General features: G+C 40.2%; 1 protein-coding gene and 1 long non-coding RNA gene across 5 annotated transcripts; one reads left to right on the top strand and one right to left on the bottom strand.

The window, feature by feature from the left end:
* Positions 1-91: 91 nt before the first annotated feature.
* On the bottom strand, positions 92-13,229 carry TRIM13 (tripartite motif containing 13). Of its 4 annotated transcripts, none has more exons than XM_055542203.1 (3): positions 13,096-13,229; positions 12,451-12,563; positions 92-1,683 (listed from the first exon to the last, which is right to left on the bottom strand). In XM_055542203.1, the coding sequence occupies exon 3, from the start codon at positions 1,673-1,675 to the stop codon at positions 452-454; it is 1,224 nt and encodes a 407-aa protein (XP_055398178.1). In that variant the 5' UTR covers positions 1,676-1,683; positions 12,451-12,563; positions 13,096-13,229; the 3' UTR covers positions 92-451. The 4 variants fall into 4 exon arrangements, with proteins under 4 accessions (XP_055398178.1, XP_055398177.1, XP_055398180.1 ...); XM_055542202.1 differs by having other exon boundaries at positions 13,085-13,222; XM_055542205.1 differs by having other exon boundaries at positions 12,451-12,560; positions 13,096-13,216.
* A 2,742-nt stretch (positions 13,230-15,971) lies between these two features.
* LOC129624087 (uncharacterized) lies at positions 15,972-19,986 on the top strand. Its single transcript, XR_008700739.1, has 3 exons — positions 15,972-18,056; positions 18,194-18,288; positions 19,341-19,986. It is a non-coding gene; the product is annotated as an uncharacterized LOC129624087 (long non-coding RNA).
* Positions 19,987-22,679: the final 2,693 nt, after the last annotated feature.

Genomic DNA, 22,679 nt, shown 5'->3' with positions numbered 1-22,679 from the left:
ATCAACCGTCTGCAGAAAAAGCTGCAAATTCAATCCATCTTATCTTATTCCTTTTTTAAAGAATGTTCACTCTCAAAAAAACAAAAAACAGTTGTTTTACAAGAGTAGTCTTTATTACATGCTTAAAAACAATCATTATTACACTACCTCATCAATACAGTATTAAATCATGTACTCTCTTACCCCCTCCTTTCATAGCACAAACATAACCAATACTGGGGATAGGATGCTAATTTCAAAAGCACCTTAAAAAGGAAGGCGGGCTGGAGACTAAACTATTAAATTTCACTTTTATCTTTATGCTACCTAATTTCAACATGTGTAAGACATTATTTTTGAAAAGAATATTTTTAGAGGGCGATATCTGACTGGAATTTTAACCAAATCCGAACTACCACTCTATTCTAACAAATTTCTAACAAAAGACACAGAACTGTACTTCAAACAGATTTTATAATAGTTTATATTTGCACACAAATTCTGCCACATTGTTCAGCACCACCAAAGTAAAACTCTTCAATCTTTCACTGAAAATGAAAAGCCCATCTGTCAACTGTTCCCAGTAAAAAACTGATTGTTCTACAAAATCAGCTGATCTAGTCAGGTAGGAACTAAAGTTTGAAAGATTATCTTTCCAAGTTGCGATTTCATCAAATAGAGACCATTCTAGGAACATGGTGGGACTGAAGAAAATGAGAAGGCCAAGCAGAATGACCACCACAAATAAAGGATAAAGTCTCCAGGGAATCTTGCTAATGAATGTGCCAGTATCTTGAGGCAAGGAAAGTTTATCCACGTCCACTAGTTTTATGTCTTCCCACTGACTGGTATCAAAGTTCTTCATCAAAGGGCTTGAGGGCAAATTTGAGGGAGGCAAAGGAGTTTCCTTGATGACTTTTATTTTCTCCCTGAACTCCTGCATCTGCTGCAGAAATATGATGGGTTCTGACACATCTTTGAAAGCCTCAGCAATGTTAAAAGCCATTCGCTGTTCCTGCAAGATGGTGTTGAGTTTGTTGATCTCTGGGTCATAGGCCTGCATCACTGCAAGTTTCATGGTCTCAAAGTCAGACAGGATTTCATTCTTCTTCTGATCTAACGTGTATTGTAACTTCTCAAAAAACTCCTTCACTTTATCCGAATCTTTAGTCAGCAACTGTAGAGACTTCCTTTTGCTAGTTTCCAAGGTATCCAAGCGAGAAAGGGCATCTCCCCTACGCCAGGTCTCAAAGCTCTGGAAGAGGGACTCAAAGGCGTCCCTTTCCTGAGCATAGGCATCTTCAATAGAACAGAAGACGTGCTTGGTGTGCTCACCCCGAGTCGCACAGATGCCACAGATCAGCTGCATGTCAGTCAGGCAGAAAATGTTGAGAGGCTGTCCCAAGTGTCCTTTGCACACTGGCATTTTGGGAGAGACCTTAATCTTGTTATACTTTTCCACAATACCCTTCAGGGAGTAATTAACCTGCAGGCTGTTGACTCCTGTCGCTGAAGTTTCCTTCCGGCACGTGGGGCACTTAAATGGAGAGGATCTCCACAGGGAATTCCGCACATTCCCCTCTAAGATCCCTTCTAAGCACTTTTTGCAAAAGTTGTGTGAGCAAGGCAAAACTCGGGGATCATCAAACAGACTGCAACAGATTGGGCATGTGAGGTCTTCTTCAAGCAGCTCCATCACATCTCCTACCAGAGAGAGAGAAACATTTTATTTTACGCTGGGAATCCCCTCCATTTGGACTATGAAATAATTAGAAGAAACTATCTTCACAGCCATTAAAAAATGCTCTTGTCACAGAAATAACTGGTCAAGCAAAGAAAATAAGAGAAATTTGGGACGGGAATGCACACCAAAGCAGATTTCATCTGCTGGGACAAGAACACACTCCTTATCAGTGGGGCTCCCTGCACACAAGGCCTTTGTGTGGGCTTTCCAACAACAGGCATTGGCTGAGACAGGGCGAGGACTGGGACAACTGCAAGTTGAGCCAGCAGGGCCCAAATGCTTGTTTTAAAACAGAGCTGACTACTAGCTGTCAGAAACAAAGCCACTCAGTGTCTGAGCAGAATGAGCTCTTTAGTCTGGGCCCACAATTATAAAATGGTATGCTATTTAAAGAAAGAAGCAGAGATATAAATCCAAGCATGTTCTCTCACAGAGACTTTTATTAAAAACTGGCACATTTTCCTATTTCAAAGGCAAGATTACAATTATTAAAATCAGGGGTAAAAACATAAAATGAGAGAGCTGCAATACATTCTTCCCTAGAGAACTAAATGGATATTTTTTAAAACCACTGGGACAGTAATCAAAGCTGTCTGCACTGTCTGGAGCAATCAGTTCTCAAGGTGCAGTGGGGAGAAACCTGGGCGACCCTAAGGCTCTTCCAGGGCACCTGTGAGGACAATACTATTTTCATAGTAATACTGAGATGCTATTTACCTTTGGCACAGTGTTGACACTGCGCTGTTAAAAAAGCAATGGTAAGCAGACACAGCTGCGGCCTTAGCAAGAACCAAACAAGACCACAGGTAGCCCCCAACTGGATTCCTAATGTATTCTTCACCACTACATACCCACAGCTGGGGCAAAGGTGAGGGCAGCCAGTTTCAGTTTAGAATGTTCTTGATGAAACGGTAAAAATTATTCATTGTACTAAATCTTAATCCTTGTGTACATGTCTTTTTAAATCTTTCATGTAACAAAATATGAAGTAACCACAAAGTATTTCTATTGCATACCAGCAGATACTGTCTGGAGCAAAAGCAATTAGGTAATTTAGCCACAAGCTAATCAGCTGCTTTTTTCAGGAAACGCCATTTTTATAGTTGAAACAATGAATGACAAACTGTGGGTGTGGAGACTTAGGTTATCTGGCAGACATTTTTCTGAAAACAAACAAAATGAGCCCATCACTTCAAGGGAAACAAATGACAGTTTCTTGCCAATGATAAAAAGTTGAATTTTTAAGTGAAAACTGGATTTGGCAAACATAGTTGCCACTTAAGAGCTTGACAGCTTACCATTAATTAAAGACTTTTCCAATGAAACAAGTGGTAATATTAACATGCGTATTGTTTTACGACAGAGATCTCTGTATAATGAAATATGTCACTGTTTGGAGATCTACTGGAGAAGGAAACGGCAACCCACTCCACTGTTCTTGCCTAGAGAATCCTGTGGATGGAGGAGCCTGGTGGGCTGCTGTCCATAGGGTTGCACAGAGTCAGACACGACTGAATTGACTTAGCGTGCGTGCGTGCATTGGAGATCTACATTACACAGTGAATTAACTGGTTCAAATCACCAATGCATGTTACAGGTCATGCCTGGGTAAAAGATCAAAAGACCAATATGTTAAAAAAATATGATTTCAGATTTCATACTTCAACTAACTTTTAACAAACTACCACTTGTTGAATTTTGGTATAGTATCAAAGAAGAGTGCTAGTTTTCCGAAAAGGGCATTAAAATATTCCTCCTTTCACCAACTACGTATCTGTGCCAAGCCAAATTGGATTTTCTTTGTATATTTCAACCAAAATAACTGATTGTAATAGATGTAATGCAGAGATACAGAAAAGATTCCTGTTGTTGTCTACTAAATGGCGATTCTTGACAGAGATCTCTAAATATGTAAACCAAGGCCACCCTTCTCCCAGTTGTTCTGAAAAGTTATTTTTCACAAATTATTTATGTTAACATGTGATAGGTTTATTGTCATTTTAAATGAATTACCTTAAATTTTTTTCTCAGTTTTAATTTCAAATACACATGTAAATAAAAGCTCTTGGGAGCTTCAGCTTTCAAGTGTAAAGGGGTCCTGAGACCAAAATATTTGAGACCTCTGAACTAGAGAATACTAATTCTCAATTCAAGTTTATTCTTTTAAAATGTATATTTTAAAACTTTTATCCCTCAAGTTTTAGAAACAAAAATAGCACTAAATATGTCCCCATTCAGTTCACTAAGATAAATATATCCTTCAGTATTTATCACATTACCACCAAAGTAATATAAAATTTATAAATAATAAATAAATAAAATAGGGTCTACTAATCTCTATATCGAGGAACCAGAGATCAAATTGCCAACATCCACTGGATCATGGAAAAAGCAAGAGAGTTCCAGAAAAACATCTATTTCTGCTTTATTGACTATGCCAAAGCCTTTGACTGTGTGGATCACAATAAACTGTGGAAAATTCTGAAAGACATGGGAATACCAGACCACCTGACCTGCCTCTTGAGAAATCTGTATGCAGGTCAGGAAGCAACAGTTAGAACTGGACATGGAACAACAGACTGGTTCCAGATTGGAAAAGGAGTACGTCAATGCTGTATATTGTCACCCTGTTTATTTAACTTATATGCAGAGTACATCATGAGAAACGCTGGACTGGAAGAAACACAAGCTGGAATCAAGACTGCTGGGAGAAATATCAATAACCTCAGATATGCAGATGACACCACCCCTATGGCAGAAAGTGAAGAGGAACTAAAAGCCCTCTTGATGAAGGTGAAAGTGGAGAGTGAAAAAGTTGGCTTAAAGCTCAACATTCAGAAAACTAAGATCATGGCATCTAGTCCCATCACTTCATGGGAAATACATGGGGAAACAGTGGAAACAGTGTCAGACTTTATTTTTCTGGGCTCCAAAATCATTGCAGATGGTGATTGCAGCCATGAAATTAAAAGACGCTTACTCCTTGGAAGGAAAGTTATGACCAACCTAGATAGCATATTCAAAAGCAGAGACATTACTTTGCCAACAAAGGTTCATCTAGTCAAGGCTATGGTTTTTCCTGTGGTCATGTATGGATGTGAGAGTTGGACTGTGAAGAAGGCTGAGCGCTGAAGAATTGATGCTTTTGAATGTGATGTTGGAGAAGACTTTTGAGAGTCCCTTGGACTGCAAGGAGAGCCAACCAGTCCATTCTGAAGGAGATCAGCCCTGGGATTTCTTTGGAAGGAATGATGCTAAAGCTGAAACTCCAGTACTTTGGCCACCTCATGCAAAGAGTTGACTCATTGGAAAAGACTCTGATGCTGGGAGGGATTGGGGGCAGGAGGAGAAGGGGACGACAGAGGATGAGATGGCTGGATGGCATCACTGACTCGATGGACATGAGTCTGAGTGAACTCCGGGAGTTGGTGATAGACAGGGAGGCCTGGCGTGCTGCGATTCATGGGGTCACAAAGAGTTGGACACGACTGAGCGGCTGATCTGATCTGATCTGAATCTCTATGTCATCTTATAACCAAAAGTAAGTAAACACTTATGACAGTAATTTTAAGAATCACAATTGGACCTACAATGTAGAAGACTTAAAAGATAAGCTGAACTTGCAGGACTAATTGGTTTATGGTCTTAGGTTGTGAGAGATATATGTATAATACATATATATGTGGGACTGGGGCTTCCTTGGTGGCTCAATGGTTTGATCTCGGTCGGGAAGATCCCCTGGAGAAGGAAATGGCAACCCACTCCAGTATTCTTGCCTGTGAAATCCAATGGATAGAGGTGCCTGGTGGGCTACAGTCCATGGGGTCAGACACAACTTAGCAACTAAACAACAATGTAGAACTAAAGTAGAGTATTCTGTCAAAATGTAGTGTTATATGGCAAAAATGGTGATGAGCTTATTTTTCTGAAAAATCTTTTGTGACATGACAAATCAAATAATCTTCGAAAAGCACTGGAAAGAGAATGGCTTCAGAGACTGAGGTCAGTGTGCTGAAAGGTTATCAAGCAGTTATAAAACACTCTCTTTAGAGCAAAGAAAGAAAACTTTTCATGACCCTCCACCACTAGTTCTGGTTCTGTCACCTCCCCTGCTCTCTAACATGTTTCACCTAGTATATTTTGGAGTAAGCAGTAGAAACAGGAAAGTAGCAGTGGCAGCATTCAATAAAGTAAACCTAATTTACTCTTCCTTGCCACATTAATATTTCCAGAGAATCCTATCTAAGCACGTTAAATAACTAAAAGGAAGAACAAAGGATACCAAGTTTTGTCATGAGAAGGAGAAATGGGGACCCAAGACAAAGAAACTTTGAAGAAAACTGAGGATACTGCAATAGCGGCCAAGAAGAATTTTAAGGCAACCAAGTATGATCAAAAAGAAAAAAGGAAAATGTCACACACAGGAAAATTTAGAAATAATAGTCATCCCAAAGCCATAATCAATTTATAGCTCTTAAAATGAACCAGAGAAAAATGTTATTTGGAAAGTCCCTTTTCTAAAAAAATTGCATCAAAACCATAGTAGAACCTGTTGTTCCACTTTTAGTGATACAACTTATAAATTTTAGTTCATAATTTAAAGATTTTCATTTTAATCCACATTAAAACAATTTTATTTTCTTAGCTTTATACTCAAAACCTTATGTCAAAACTCTGTGAGCAATTCCCTAGCTAACTTTTAGAGGAAACTGAGATATATTAGCCTAACAACCCAAGAAAGCATGGCAAGTTTGTTGCCTTTAAAGTTTTAAAGGAAAACAATAAGGTTTTTAGCCTAAGAGAAGGGTATGCTTCACAGTAAAGGAACTTATAGATTCTTTTCTTAAAAGTGTGCTAACACATAAAAATCTAAATAAATCACCTGAGCTTACTTCTTTGACAAAACTAAAATATACATCCCTTTTTTGGGGGGACAAATATAAATGTTAAGAAACTTTTATTATGTGAACAAAATTTTTGTTCACCAGTCATAAAATTTCAACTTAACCAATCTCAAACTAAGTATATAAAGGCAAACAAGTTTTCCAAGATTCATTTCTTCTTTTGAATTTAAAACTTCCCAAGTTGTTTATTTTGGCTGCTCCACACAGCTTGTGGGATCTTAGTTCCCTGACTAGGAATTGAACCTGGGCCTGTAGTAAGGAAATCGCAGAGTCCTAACCATCACACTGCCAAGGAATTCCTAAAAATCTCCCAAGTTCTATACCAACAAAGAAAGTAGCTGAGTATATAACTAGTTACCTACCACCTCCTCTGGTTTTCAACTTCATTTGTCTACTGTATTTATACTTTAAAATATATTTTTTAATTTATGGAGAATAAAACTCCTTTTGGTACATACTTCTATGAGTTTTGACAAATGCAGTTGTATACCACCACCACAGATTTATTTTTAAGCAAACTTTCAAAATATCCACTCAAGGAAGACTATAAAAACTGTTTGATCAATACTACCTTGAGTAGGTATATATTAATAGCAACAAGAGTCTTTAATACACCAACCAGAATACTTTAAAAGATAGAAAAGCTAACAGTTACAGGCTTCCCTGATGGCTCAGACAGTCAAGAATCTGCCTGCAATGTAGGAAACCCAGGTTCGATCCCTGGGTCGGCAAGATCCCCTGGAGAAGGGAATGGGTACCTACTCCAGCACTCTTGCCTGGAGAATCCCATGGACAGAGGAGCCTGACAGCTACAGTCCATGAGGTCGTACAGTCGGACACAAAGGAAAGGAGTCATAAAACACAATTAAAAGTTGACTTCTCCCTCCTGGAAGCCTTTTTGTTTTTATATGCTCAACTCACAATGATTATAAATGAAGAGGTGTTCATTTTATTCACTCTTAAAAGGTAATTTTAATAAAACCTTTTAATTAAAAGAACCTTTCCTATTAAATCTTGGCACTTCATTAGTTGACAACAATATAAAGTTCAAAATAATAGCCATGATTTTTTCCCCAAATCCCATTAGAGAATAAAAAGATTATACCTTGTATCTTAGAAATTTAAACCTGATTTCCATCCTGCTTTGATCTTTGAATTCAGAGATTTCAAAGCAGTATCTAAATACCTAACAAGTAACTAGATAGAAAATATTGAAACTCACTTCACAGACAAAACTAAATTATGTGAACTCTACTAAACAGCCAGTCATCAACCAACCTTATTTTGGAACAAAGTATAGAATAAAAGAGCTCACCTTTTAAAAACTTATGTCCTCTAATCCCACTAGTTAATTTTATTTTCAAATAGTATACTGATAATTTAGTATGAGATCCACTAAATGGTTTCCTGAAACTTACTAAAGATGTATTAACAATAATTGAATCTAGGTAGAGGATGTAAGGATATCTATTGTAGTGTACTTTTAATTTTCAGTATATTTGAAAATTTTCACAAAAGTTGGAAAAAAAACTCGAACAGTAAGACCAGTTATAAGAAAATCATATTGTGCTAAGAAGGTAAAACTTTAGAAATACTAGCTATGATAAGCCTCATAAAGAGCTTAATCTGCTATAATATTTTTTTATCTTTTATAAAATAAAAAGTATCTTACTGGAAATCTCTGGATCCAGGCCTGTGAGTAGACTGACATACTCATTTTGCTCTCAATCTATGACCCTGGACAAACCACTTACACATGTTAAACTGTGTAAAACCTCATTGAAAAACTGTTTTGAAAGTTATCTAATATATGAAAACTATTTACCAAGTTTTTTTTTTTTAAAGTACTCTTTATTAGTATGTTATTAACACTTCATTCTGGCTTTTAGAGACTGTGCCAAAACATGATCCAAACAGGATAATGTGAGATTAAGAAAAAAACAAAATTTCTGATAACTTAAAAAAGGAATATGAAAATTAATATACCAAGTATAGTATCTAAAATAGCTTATCTAATTGTTACATGGCCCTTGCAAACACCATATAATTTACCTTTGTGTCTATATAAGACATACCTTTTCTGGCACTGTCCTAGAACAAGTGGCAATATAAGTAAGTAAGTAATAATAAGTAAAATTTCCCCCACAGTATTTCTAATAGGATTCCTGATTAGGGCAAAATAAACCTAGTACAGAAGGTCTAGCAGCTTAGAAGCCCTGCCTACTCACAATGTTCTCAAGTTTTTGGACTAAGATGACATCTCAAAACCCAAAAACTAGGTCATTACCTTCATAGTCCAGACAAATTTGGAAAAAATTATTTTCCTTTCCTTCATTCTCTTTTCTATGCCACTCTTTTTCCTTGACTCCTTTGTTTATTCTTTTATCTCATCTTCCCCATTCTACTTCAAGGAACATAATCTTTTTTATTTCCTCTTATTCCCTCCTTATCTCACACCTTCTCTCTCTTACCTGATAGTCACCCAAGATATTATTCTGTAATCCTGTTAATCAGTAGCATTAAATGAATAGTTCTAGGACTATGAGCTAGATCAGGTATCACTATCCTATTTATGAACAACTATTTAGAAATCTATGAGGCCATCTAATGGTATGGAATCCCAGTCTCTGCCACCCAGATGAAATCAATTAGAATAAAATGAGGGTCTGAATTTCAAGGAAACATAACATATGGCCTAAATTATTCTCCTAGTCTGGTACCAACCAGATTCAGATTATTTATCTTTACCTGTTAAGAGTTAAAATTAACTTAAATTGGAACTACCAACAAAGGTTTTATGAACCAGATGTGTCTGGTTTCTTTTCTCCCAAATAAATGTAAAGAGGTTTAAATGAAGGTGAAAAAATTTTAGAACAAATCTTCTTTCGCAACAATAAACTTGGCAATCACTAGCCTAAATTATTATCCCCAACTGATTGGTATCTACTAAAAGTTTTCATCATCTAGCCCTGCATTTGAGGTTAATGCCAGCTTTCAGAAAAGTACTGTCAACTCGGTACACAGCAAGCTAGATCTGGTAAGTGAAATCACATAGTGTGTAATACTGCGCCAAGAGAAAAAGGTTATTTTGTGGCTAACTAATCAGTACTACCTACCAATAAAATTGGTCTGAACCAAGTTCCCTTCGTTCCGTGTAGAATTACATACACATTTTATTCTAAGTAAAACTCATCTAGAAAATATTTCAAAAAGAAAGCTGATTATGCTAAACTTTAAGCAATTTCCAGGTTGGCTATATTCTATCCACTTTGCTGACACTCCGCCCTCCTATTCAGTATATGTACATGTTCAGGGAAACAAAGAAAGAGCTCCTCTGGGAATTTTAAAGGGTTGGCCAGGCTATTGCCAAATAGGATACACTTGTGCTTATTCCACAGGAAAGACAATGATTTAAACTACTGGCAAAAATTTTCAGTTCCACTTTTCCTTAGAAATGTATCTACATCTATAATGCAAATGAATTAGAAAGCATCCACATTAAGGGAATCTGCTTGGATTCCCTCAAGGGCTTAACTGGAGTGTAACTATTCTCTATGTCAAAGGACACCTGTTTTTGGTTAACTGTTAGGGGTGCTATTCCTCTAGTACCTACGAGTTTCAAGGCAAGGTAATGACAGTAGCAGTGTCCTTCATGAATACAAAAATGGATATTCCAACGATCTAATGCTGTTTTAAAAGATGAAATATTAAGTAAAAAAGCAGTTCCTGCCCTAAATTCCAAAATATAGCACATTTACAGAGGTATTATCATACAAGGTGTGATAAATGCCTTACAAAAGGACATAGAAAGCTGACACCATACTAATGTTGGAGACGTTATCCATACAAGTGGATTTCGTTTTTCTAAAATTGTAATTTGTGATTACAGAAAATTCAGGAAATATAGGAAAAAAATTACCCATGGTCATATTGCCAAGAAATAACCATTATTATTATTTTGGTGTATTTCTTCTAACATTATTTTGGCCTATTTCTTCCAATCTTGTGTGTGTATGCACACCATATTTTAACAGAACTGGAAGCATAACACAACTCTGTGTCCACTTTTTCCACTTATTTTATTACTTGCATTTCCCCTATTGTTCCCCTATTCTTTTAAAAGATGATCATCTATCTTATGGATATGCTATTTCCTACTGTTTATTTTGGGGGATTATAACATTTTAATGAACAATGTAGCAAAGTCTTAGTCCAACACTCTAATTATTTCCTTAGATGGTTCCTTTAAGTGTATTGTCAGGTGAGTCAAAGAGTAGAAACATTCTCAAGGCTCCTGAAAAAACCACCAAGTTTCCCTCTAGAAAAGAGTACACCACTTTCTGCACTCTGACCAATGATGTATGATGGTGCTCTACCTCTCGAAGTAGTTCCTGACCTTACAACAGAACCATACTTTTATAGAACTTAGTTAAAAAAAAAAACCAAAAAGAAGGAAAAGGCATACTTTACCATGCCTACCTAAGTTTAAAGTATAAAACAGTTTATGGCAGTTAATATGTGTCTGCATATCACCAATATATAGTATATGGTGCTAAAAGTTATGGGGTAAGAATAAAACAAATACTGGGCTTAAAAACATCTTGGCAGTCATTTAGCTAAACACCTAACTTCACAAGTGAAAACAGAGCCCCACCCCACCCTGCAACTGTACACAGCAAGCAAGGCATAGGACCTGAGTTGCCCAATTATGAGACCTTAGCACTATCCGAAAAGTGGGTCAAGAATTCAGGATCCTCACTCATTAAATGGAGACATCTAATCATGAGTTCTCTAAATCCCTTCTAAAATGCTATAATTTTTACAAAGTAGGTTGTAACAGATTCTCCAGTGAAGAAGAGTAAAGAGCACTGAAACTGCAACTACCTAGTTTTCCAAGCACTAGTTCTCCCCTTCATGGAATCAGGATTTTTACAATACCTACCTCATGTTCTTGGAAAGATTAAGTAATGTGTGCCAATCTTGTAAACTATTGACCTACATCAGTGTAAGGTGATTTAATTAACGTGTGTGTATAGATACTGTAAAAACTATAACTACACACACATTTAGTGTTGTTAGAGCATGAGTGTATTAACCAAGAAGTCCTAAGACAGTTGGACTCTTTTGAACTATAATTTTAAGGGAGGGCAAAGTGTTACATAGCATAATAGGTGCAAAGCACCGTTGATGGAGATGGGCATAGCTGTGGGCATAGATGAACAGCTGTGGCAGAAGTAGAGCCAGGTAACCAATACATGTAGAGAATAAAAATAACCTGGTGTTACAGAAAGACTTGCCAGAGAGGCTTAGTATGTCAGCTGGTGCAAAAAAAAAAAAAAAGACAGTATTTTTAGGGAAAGACAGGAGAGTATGAAGAAATATATCTTCTTACTGTTCAAGACAGAAGTATAACCAGTTAATCAACAACTCCATCAAGTTCTACCAGAGGGACTGGCTATGTAAAAGAAATTCTGCTTTTAAAATACCTATTATATAAAGGTCTCTAGGGTCAGAAAACTCAAGCCCTGTCGTACAAACCCAAGCAGTGACACAGGAAATGGAAACCTATTTAAAAGCAAAAGTGGTTGTAGCCTCTTTTCCTTTGCAATACAAATCTTTGGATTATGTTTCAAATAACTGTCATATAAAGAATGTCTAAGTATTTAATCTATTTTTCTGGGTTTTGACAAAATATGAAAAGAACAAAGACCATTTATTAGGATGGGAACACATACACTCAACAGAGTTCGATTTTGAAAGGTTCTGGGCCTGAAGACATTGGGTGCTTTTTTGCTTAGTGTAGGGAAAAGTATTGTAGTTTACCTCTGTCACTGCAAGCCAGGAATATTGGTCAGGGTTACTGTTTCCCAAGGCAAAGCAATCAGGTTTTGGTTTGTTTTTTCTTCAGGTCGTGACTGGTAATCAAAACGAGGCTACTGCAAAGAAAGAACAAAGAAAGAAGAGTGTTATGCATTTATCTGCACAGGATCCTTAGTCTTGACCCTTACTTTTTTTTTCAATCATCCCCCCACAAATAAAGCCAGCCGGCAAGGACCTGGTGAAAAAGCCATGAGCCTGGGAGAACCTGGCGATCTTTTGTGCTAAGGAGCTTCACGGCTAGGGCGCCCTCCCCCGGCACCAGGCAGCCTCCCCACTCAGTGCCAGAGGGTGGTGGTCGCGCGCTCCGACTCTGGTTCATGGTCGCCTCTTCTTTTGTAGGCGATCCCGAGGAGCCTGCGGTGAAGCCAGGAGCGCCTGGTAGCGGAGCAGGTTTCCTGGAGTCCGGCCATACTGGACCGGCCGCCCACCCGCACGCCGTTCCCCCCACCTCCGGTAACCGGGCCCGGCTGCTCTCCGCGGAGACCAGGCTCTCCGCCAGCCCCCACGCACGCAGGTGCCCGCCCAGCCAGGGCAAGACCCCACCCCGCTTCCCCAGGAGAAGCCGGCCAGCGCGTACTTATCTCGGACCTCCGGGGCCGGTGGAGGGGAGCCGCCGGGAGCCGCGCAGCGGCCAGTCCTCCGGCCGCGGGTACCGCGCGTTTTACGAGGCGGGAACGGCTGCAAAATGGACTCGCGGCGCCGACGGGCCCCGCCCCGACTCCCTCCTTCCCCCGGCACTTCGGTCCGCCTCCCCCGCCGAGCCGCGCCTTTGTTCCGCCTTCCCCGGCTCGCCTTTCCCCCGGGGAGGGAGGCCGCGGGTGAGGGCAGGCGGGAGCCCTTCCGGTATCTCCAACCGCCGCCTGTAACCGCCTCCGCGCGCAGCGCGCGGCGCGCGGGGCCGAGGGGCGGGCTCCCGGCGGCGCGCTCCTCTCTCTTCATCAGGGATCCGCGCGCCCGCGGGGCGCCGTGCCCAGGGCGCCGGGCCGGGGACGCGGATCGCGCGGACCCGCGGGCTGGGCCCGGGCCGAGCGCGGGCGACGGCAGGCGGCGTGGTCCCCGGTGGAGCCGCCTGGGAAGGAAGCCGGCGCACAACGAGATGGTTGGGTTTGGATTGTTGTACTTTTTTTTTTGTTCGTTGCATTTTTAGGAACAAAAAAAAAAGCCCAACCCTTCACACCGCTTCATCTGCATCTCTCACGACCAGAAGCTCGCCTCAGCGGCTTGGGGGAGACTGAGACGGCTGTCCGCCTGCACCCCACAACCCGGGGTGGGTGGGACGGGCACTTGCGCTGAGACCAACGCCAAGGCTGTAGCCAAGGGCTCCAGCCAGAGCACAGTCAAAATACTTAACTATTGCCGCCCCCGTCCTCCCCATCTATTTCTTTGCAGGCTTTAGGCTGAACACGAGGGACCCAATTCAAGGTTTCTTTTTAGGGAAAACACCACTGTCCCTTCCTTTGGAGAGAAAGAACTTAAATACAATTAGCCGCTAGCCTGACTCAGTATTCTGACGTCCAGCCCCCTGTATAGGGACATTGTCTAATAGCAAAGGCGTTAAGCACTTAAAAACGAGCAATTACAAGATTACAAATGTGAAAGAATGGCTTCTTCCAAATTTGCAGCCTTGAGGGATGTGAAGCAAGGACAAAAAAAAAAATCACAGAATATCCCCTGGGGTTGAGTTTGTCTGTGCACAGGAAGTCTGTGCTTTGGAAGTAGAATTCCTGGAGAAAAGGGTGGGTGCTTGGGCCCAGTAACTAACACTGCTTACTTAGCTCAATCGCTATAAAAAGCTCCTCCCCACTCCCTTCTAAGATGTCCAGTTCTGACCATGCTTAGGTCCCATAAAACCCAGTTTTGTGTGTATCTGTTAAACCCAATTTTGCCTTTGAAGAATATGTTGCCGTCAAATATAGTCACAATCTGAAAGTTGAGAAATATGATTTATTCAGTGGGAATTTTTAGGACTTCAAGCCTGGGAGACAGCATCTCAAGTGACCCTGAAAGAACTGCTGGGGGTGGGGGAGGGTAGGGAGGTCAAGTTATAGAAATTTGCAACAAGGAGCAGATAGTCTGAACATCAGAAGAATTGTTGTGAATTAAAGAAAACCAAGGAATTTAGTGTTCTCTACGTACCAAAAGATGCAAGCGTCTGGGCTCACTGAAATCATTCTTTTCATATGCATCTCAGCTATCTGGGGCCATATCCTGTTTTTTCTCAGTGCTCACCATAGGGAACAGCTGCAGCCCAATGGCTGCCCTGCAGCAAGTATTATTTTCCTTCCTGGTTGCCCTGGATGGCTGGAATCACTGATAACTGTGACATCCTTGCTTATTGATATGGCAGGAAATACTCCATTTCTCAAAGAGTTCCTATATTTATGGCATTTTGTCTTCATAAGAACACTATGGAATGGCTATTGTGATCTGCAACCTATAGATGAGGAAGCAGAAGAAGTGATAATTCCAAGACAAAAAACAGACAGAACTGAGTCTCTGAAGTCATATTCCAGGTACACAGTCTTTCTATAGCAAGGTAACTGTCAGTACGAAAACTGCATCCCAGTCTCCTACTAAATAAGTGTTATTTTAAAAACCCCTGTTTGTATAAACATTTTCAATTACCCTAATATTAAAATGATAAGAGTGAAAAGTTATTAATTCATAAATCAGAAGTTATGTAATTATATGATACTCATGTGTATCTGGTTGGTGGTGGTGATTTAGTCGTTAAGTCATCTCTGACTCTTGCGACCCCATAGACTGTAGCCCACCAAGCTCCTCTGTCCTTGGGATTCTCCAGGCAAGAATATGCCATTTCCTTCTCCAGGGGATCTTTCCCACCCAGGAATCGAACCTGGGTCTCCTGCATTGCAAGCAGATTCTTTACCAACTGACCTGTGAGGTAATCTCTCTGGTTAGTGGTAGATATTAATAAATAAACTTCTGGCCAACTAAATGAACACATTGGTTAAATCTGTGTAGAAATGCTTAGATTGTCTTAAAAACTAACTACTATGAAAGCGTTGTGTATTAAACTCTCAAGTGTAGAAAAACAGGGAAGGAAGAATAACCTATTTTCCCTCCCATGGCCCTAATTTTGTAAAATAGACAATCAGGCAATCACTACATATAATACTACTAGAAAAAGAGAATTACTGTTGGATTAAAACCTACATACACAGCACCATCTTTCCTGGAAGAGGATAATGTAACTAGATCCCACTGGAGATAGCACTAAGGGATTGTCAGAATGCTTGTCACACTGGAATTTCCTTCTATTGACTGTTCTTCCAATAAATAGACTAAGCTTAAGATTGGAATTCTTATGTTAGCATAGCAGTAAGATAGAGTCTTATGTAGGTTGATCTTTCATGAAGAAAAGGTATTTTTACAGGTAGAATTCCTTTCTGCCTTTTTTTTTTTTTTTAGTATTTTTATTTATATTTACTTTTTGGATTTTCGTTGCTGTATGGGCTTTCTCTCGTTGCAATTGAGTGGGAGCTACTCTCTAGTTGCGGTGTGCAGGCCTGCGGTGGCTTCTCTTGTTGTGGAGCTGGGGCTGTAGGCACACGGGCTCGGTAGTTGTGGTGCATGGGACTAGGTGCCCTGCAGCACGTGAGGTCTTCCCAGACCAGGGCTCAAACCCATGTCTCCTGCATTGGCACGTGGATTCTTAACCGCTGGACCACCAGAGAAGTCCCTAGAGTTTCTAATGTTATATATTTGAAATATATAAATAGTCTTATTTTCTGTGATTTATTTCATGCTGTTGCTTTTGTCCTGAGCCTTGGCGAAGTTAAAATTCACCAGCATTCCTTACACCTTTCAAGACATGTGATCAGATGTTAGATAACAAAAGGGACAGCACCAAATTTGGTGTACACCGAAGTGTAAACTGTCAAGAGTTGGGAACATCTAATAGTTAAGACTGGAGCAGTTATGTGCAGGAGAGGGGCGCTGGTGAGCCTCCTTGGATATACTGGAACATTTCATTACTATTCTATCCTTCCCTTCCCAACAGCCACCGAAGTCATGAATGCAAGCCCCAACATTCCCCAGCAAGCATTCCTGGCAATACAAGGCACTGACATTGCAAGGTGTAGCAAAAAGAGCAGTGACTTTGGAATCAGTTGTGCATCCATACTCGAGCTCTGCTATATACAAGTTGTTCAAATTACTAAGCATCTCTAAGCCTCAGTTTTCTCTTCTGTAAAATGGGGGTCACGTTTCACTTGATTGGGAAAATTAGATAATGTACAAAGCAACCAGCATGGTATCTGACATATAAGAGGTGCTTAATAAACAGCTGCTACTGCCATATGGAAGAAGAAAACCATGCCAGTTTTGAATAACAGTTACTTTGGATTTGTGAGCGTCAAGCACAGCAATCTTAAACAGAGGTAAACTACCTTTACAGTAGAGGAAAGTAAAGCGTTAGTTGCTCAGTCATGTCCGACTCTTTGAGGAAGCTGGTACCATAATTTCTGCTTTTTTACACCCAGTCCAGGATGGTCTTTTAAAGGCACAGATCCTTCTACTGCTGTATCTTCTTCCTTGTGCTTAGGAAAAGGAGAAGAAAAAGAAAAAAAAATATCACTTAATGAAAGGAAGACTGCAGTGTTTTTTAAAGCTTTACAATTTCAGTGAAATTGTTGGAACATCCAAAACATTCCATTAAAAGGAAAAAAAAATCTACCTGTAAACATACATTTATCACCAGAGACAGAAACTTACCTAAGACTTGGGTGAAATTAAAGGAATTAGTCCTTGGTTGGAAGAGAATTCCAGGCTCCATGTATTTCAATTGAACAGTGAAGATGGTGCATTAAATGCAGCAAACACCAAGACCAGTTAGCTTTGGGAGAGAATGAGAGATACTTAAGCAACAGTAAACTTAGCTTTTAGTTGTGCCATTTCTTTAGATGGAAAGATAATTTATAAGAATAAAGTAAAATGTCAGAGGTAATTAAGATGATATTAACGTTTATGGGCTTCCCTGGTAGCTCAATTGGTCAAGAATCTGTTGCAATGCAGGAGACCCCAGTTTGATTCCTGGGTCGGGAAGATCCACTGGAGATGGGATAGGCTACCCACTCCAATATTCTTCGGCTTCCCTGGTGGCTCAGCTAGTAAAAAACCTGCCTGCAATGCGGGAGACCTGGGTTCGATCTCTGGTCGGGAAGACCCTGGAGAAAGGAAAGGCTACCCACTCCAGTATTCTGGCCTAGAGAATTCCATGGACTGTATAGTCCATGGGGTTGTAAAGAGTCAGAAAGTGAGCAACTTTCACTTTATAATTTTATACTCAGGACTGTGCTGGGCAGCAAAGGCAGTAAATGAGGAATTTCCCATTGGTTGAAGACACAACTCTCAAAAGCATGAACTAGTCTAGTAATAGTGGCTGCTTAGGAGCCGATGTAAGTGGTGAAAACAAGATCAGAGGAAGGCCTGGAAGCATCATAAAGATTTCAGAGGGGAGGTGGGAGTCCAACAGAACCTTTAAAGATCACAGGATTTGAAGACGAGAAAGAGGAAGAGCATTAGAGGTAAGGAACACTTCAGGGTGGGAATGAACTTCACTGATACTAAGTCAGTGAGGGGCATGGCTTAGTTTGGGGGAAAAAAAAATTCTGAGGCCAAATTGTGGAATCTTCTGATGTCAGAGTTGAACTTCATTCTGTAGGAAACGGGAAGCCGCTGGATAATAGTATATGGCACTAACAAGATGAAAACAGAATTGTAGGAAGACCCATCTGATAACAGGAGCCAAGACCTAAGGTAGAAGAAGTTTCCTTTATTTTAATACTTTTGAGGTTATTGAAAATTATAGATTTTCTAAAAATGCAGTTGGGTACAACTGAGTGACTAAACACCAATAACAATGTATATAAAAGTGCAACATATGTTAAAAAAAAAAAGGCAAGTACAACATGTGTGCCTAGGTTAAATCCCATTGAACCATTTAATTTCAAATATATTGCTTATTAAAGTTCTCAATTTGTAAATAAAATGGAAGAAGAATTAACCATGACAAATATCCTCCTAAAGTCCTCTGAGGGGAAATTATATGTGTATATATATATATTTATATATCAATTCTATATAATTTATCTTACTATAATGACCTTAACTATATTGTATGACTAATGTTAGTATATTGTAAATATTAATTACACTTTAGAGTATTCCACATTAGAGCTTTAAAAATCATTACTTTGAAGCATAATGCTCTATTTTGATATTTTAACAATGATTACATTCAATTATGTTAATTTTTTATAAATTTAATTCCTATACATGTAGAATTTTTTTCTTGATAAAGAGTTATTTTATGGGGGCCTTAAGAAATGATTCATTCAGGTAAATATTTGCAGTTTTTAAGAGAACTTGATTTGCAGAAACTGTTCAGTTTGGAATTTTTGTGTTGAGTTCATTAATCATCATGTGCTCTAGTTTTCTCTTGAAAATGTCAGTTATAATAAGAAATTTTATAATTTCAATTTAGGAAACTACTCTCACCCTGTTCTATGAGATATTTTTAGAATATGTCTTCCACAAATAAGGGTACAATAGCTTTATATTATAATTTTAAATAACTGGTAGATTTCTGTAGTTCCAACACACTTTCTTTATCTCAAGTAAAGGCAGTAGTACATCTCACAGAACTTTGGCTCAGAAGATCTAAATTTATCAGGTACCTACCTATACAGCACTGCATGAGAAATACATGCTTCTGTTTTTTTAATGAGTCCAGTTAAGTCTCTCTGATATCAAAGCATGTAGTAATAAATGCCTTGTCAAAAATGTATTTATCTTATTGGTTTCCCTAGTGGCTCAGTGGTAAAGAATCCACCTGTCAATGCAGGAGACAGGGGCTCGAGCCCTGAACCGGAAAGATCCCACATGCCGTGGAGCAACTAAGCCCGTGTGCCACAACTACTGAGCCTGTGCTCTGGAGCCCGGGAGCCACAGCTGCTGAAGCCCACATGCTCTAGAGCCTGTGCTCTGCAGCAAGAGAAGCCACCGTAACGAGAAGCCCGTGCACCACAACTAGAGAGAAGCGCACGCAGCAACGAAGACCCAGCACGGCCAAAAATAAATAAATAAAATTATTTTAAAAATATATACATATATTTATCTTATAATGGTCTTGTTGTTTACAACACTATCCTGGTGTGACTAGAATATGGCCAGGTCTCCAGGAGCTTGCGCTGGATCTAAAGCAGCCCACACTCCTCCCAGTCACGGCAAAAGACAGACTGTCCAGAAGACGCATGAGACTTGTCAAACGGTATGAGCCCAGGGTGGGCATTTGGGGAAGGTCACTGACCTCTGGGTTGTGAAATTCAACGGACAGTTTTTTCACTTCTCATTTGCTTTGGTCTCTTGGCAGTTCTCACTTGACTCTTCCTTAAAAAGCCCTCTTTCCCTGGCCTTTAGTAACATCATGTTCACACCCAGTTTTTCTTTTTCCAACTCCTGCTGGGTTGTCCTTTTGTATCCAGAATGTAAGTTCTAGAATCCTTTGAACATTCAGGTTCAGGACACTCTCCAGACTTCAGCTATCACCTAATGACTCTCACGTTCCCTGCCAAGCAGAGATCACAAACCGATAACCCTCAGTCTCATCTTCTTAAGTTTATATACACTTTAGGGAGATGTGGCCCTTTTTCCTCTCCCACAATCCTCCTCTCTGCAAGCGTTTGAGTTAGCCCTTGTGTTGCTCAAGGTTCCTCCTGTTCTTCCAGATTCACAGTTCCTGCTCCCCCAGTTCCTTGTCTCCCTAACAAATGCCCCTTGCTGGGCCCCACATTCCTCCTCCTTGTCCTCATCCTTCAAGGTTAGGTCTCCAAGATTTTCCAGGCCAATGTCAGATCCCTCTTTTTTTTTAAATCAAATTTACTTATTTTTGGCTGCACGGGGTCTTCATTGGGGCGCATGGGCTTTCTCTTAGTTGCAGCAAGCAAGCGTTACTCTGCATTGCAGAGTGGGGGTTCCTTCACAAGAAAAGCCACCACAATGAGAACCCGAGCACCGCAACCAGAGAGTAGTCCTTGCTCACCACAACTAGAGAAAAGCCCTCGCAGCAACGAAGACCCAGCATAGCCAACATTTTTAAAAACAAAATTTTTTTAAGTTGTATCACGATATACAAGGATGCATATTTTTAAATATAACATGTCAATCATAGAAATACATGCTGTCAACTGCTAGTTGGGGGATGAAACTTTCCAATCTGTCTTCCTCCTTTCCCCAGGAAGGGGTTATGATGAGGGGTGAGAGCTGAGACACTTGAGAGGCCTTGCCTGGCCTGGAATCCAGAATCTTCTAATCACCAGCAGTGGCACATTTAACAAATCACTTATTCTTGGTCTTCAATTTCCTCATATGTAAGACAGAGGTAATCACAGTCCCTATTTCATAAAGTCATTTGAGTGTAAATTAAGGCCATGCCTGGGAAGCACTTGGCTAGTATGGTGAAGCACAGTGCCCAGATGTGTTCAGTTAGCGTTTATCATCATTGTTGTCATCTTTATTATTGCAGATATGAATCTAGACATCTCTGTCTCTTCCTATAATGCTCTAGAGTGCAGGCTCAGACAAGTTTAGTTGCCTCAAGGCATATGGGATCTTTCCAGACCAGGGATCAAACCCATGTCCCCTGCATTGACAGGTGCATTCTTAACCACTGGATCACCAGGAAGTCCCACCTTACCTATTTTTAAGTTGTAGTATTTTGCATTGCACTCTTTCTATTGATACTTAAGATGTTCAGGTAATCATTTTATCATCTTTCCACAGTTTTATAGATACCTTCTGATGGCTGCATAATTCCATTAATACACCTAACTGTTGAGTTTATGAAAGGAAAAATAACCAGGAGGCAAAAACCAGGAAAAGGAACATAAATGGAAGAAAAAAAAAGAATCTCAAGAACTGAGTATACTAATAACTCTTGACAAGAAAAGTAAGTTGAGCTCTGAAAAATAACCATCAAATCTTACAATTAGGTTTCTAATGCTCTCAGGAAAAGAAGGTTCACCTCTGGACGTGGGGCAGAGGTGGGTAGGAAGAGAGTAAAGTGCCTTACCTCGTGTAGAAGGTGCAGTGGAGAAACCGAGGCTGGAGTGGTTCACTGACCTGCTCAGGGCCACACAGAGCAGATCACCCAGGCCAGGCTTCACCCCACCGTATTCGGGAGTGAATGAGAATTAAGGAAGTGCACACAGGAGGTATGAACGATTCTTTCTGGAAGCAGGATGGGGAAAGAAGACAAAGAGCAATAACTAAATAGAGTATAGGGACACGGAATCACTGCTTTTTAATAATAAATTTAATAATATTTAATAATAAATATAGGGCTCACTGGGGCTTCCCAGGTGGCGCTAGTGGTAAAGAACCTGCCAATTCAGGAGATATAAGAGACATGGGTTTGATTCCTGGGTTGGGAAGATCCCTTGGAGGAGGGCATGGCAACCCATTTCAGTCTTCTAGCCTGGAAAATTCCATGGATGAAGGAGCCTGGCAGGCTACAGTCCGTAGGGTCACACAGAATCAGAGACCACTGAAGTGACTTAGCACACACAGCATGCATAGTGCTCACTTCCTCCTAAGTTGCATTGAAAAAGATCCCAGTGAGGGCAGGGCCAGAAGCAGACAGACCACAGAACCCTAAACCCTGTCCTGGAGATGTGTCTGTATTGGAAGTCTCACCCTGATTGTCTTAGCTCCATCAGAGCCTCCTCAGATTCATCCCTCCTTTGATAGCTGAGGCCCAAACATGAGATGACAAAAGGCATTTCTTAATATCTTATGGCACAACCAAGTCAAAGCCAGAAAGTTTAAATGGCTTTTCTCAAGGCAAGAGCAATGTTTCCTGACCTTGCCGGTCACAGAAACCGTCCCAGACTCTCATTTAAATATACAGAATGTCAAGAGATTTGGATTCAGGTCCATGTTGGTGGAGGATGGGAGCAGGAGCTGAAAGTAAAGTCAGTTACCCTTAAATTCCGGCAGTTTTGGGTATCACTGTACTGGCAAGTAACATAGAGAAATAAACACAGTGGCATAAATCCCCATGGTTCAGCTCACTAGAAAAGGCTTACTCATAACCATGCTGGAGGTCCTCACCCTGCCTCTGTGGTCTGATGCTATCTTGCACATGCTGG

Source organism: Bubalus kerabau, chromosome 12 (assembly GCF_029407905.1).
Source record: "Bubalus kerabau isolate K-KA32 ecotype Philippines breed swamp buffalo chromosome 12, PCC_UOA_SB_1v2, whole genome shotgun sequence".
NCBI classification, from domain to species: Eukaryota; Metazoa; Chordata; class Mammalia; order Artiodactyla; family Bovidae; genus Bubalus; species Bubalus kerabau.
Note: the sequence above shows the minus strand (reverse complement) of the source record. Positions and strands in the feature narration are given on the sequence as shown.

Excerpts from the sequence above, each read along its gene's own strand:
- TRIM13 (XM_055542203.1), bottom strand. The coding sequence starts at position 1,675 with ATGGAGCTGCTTGAAGAAGACCTCACATGCCCAATCTGTTGCAGTCTG.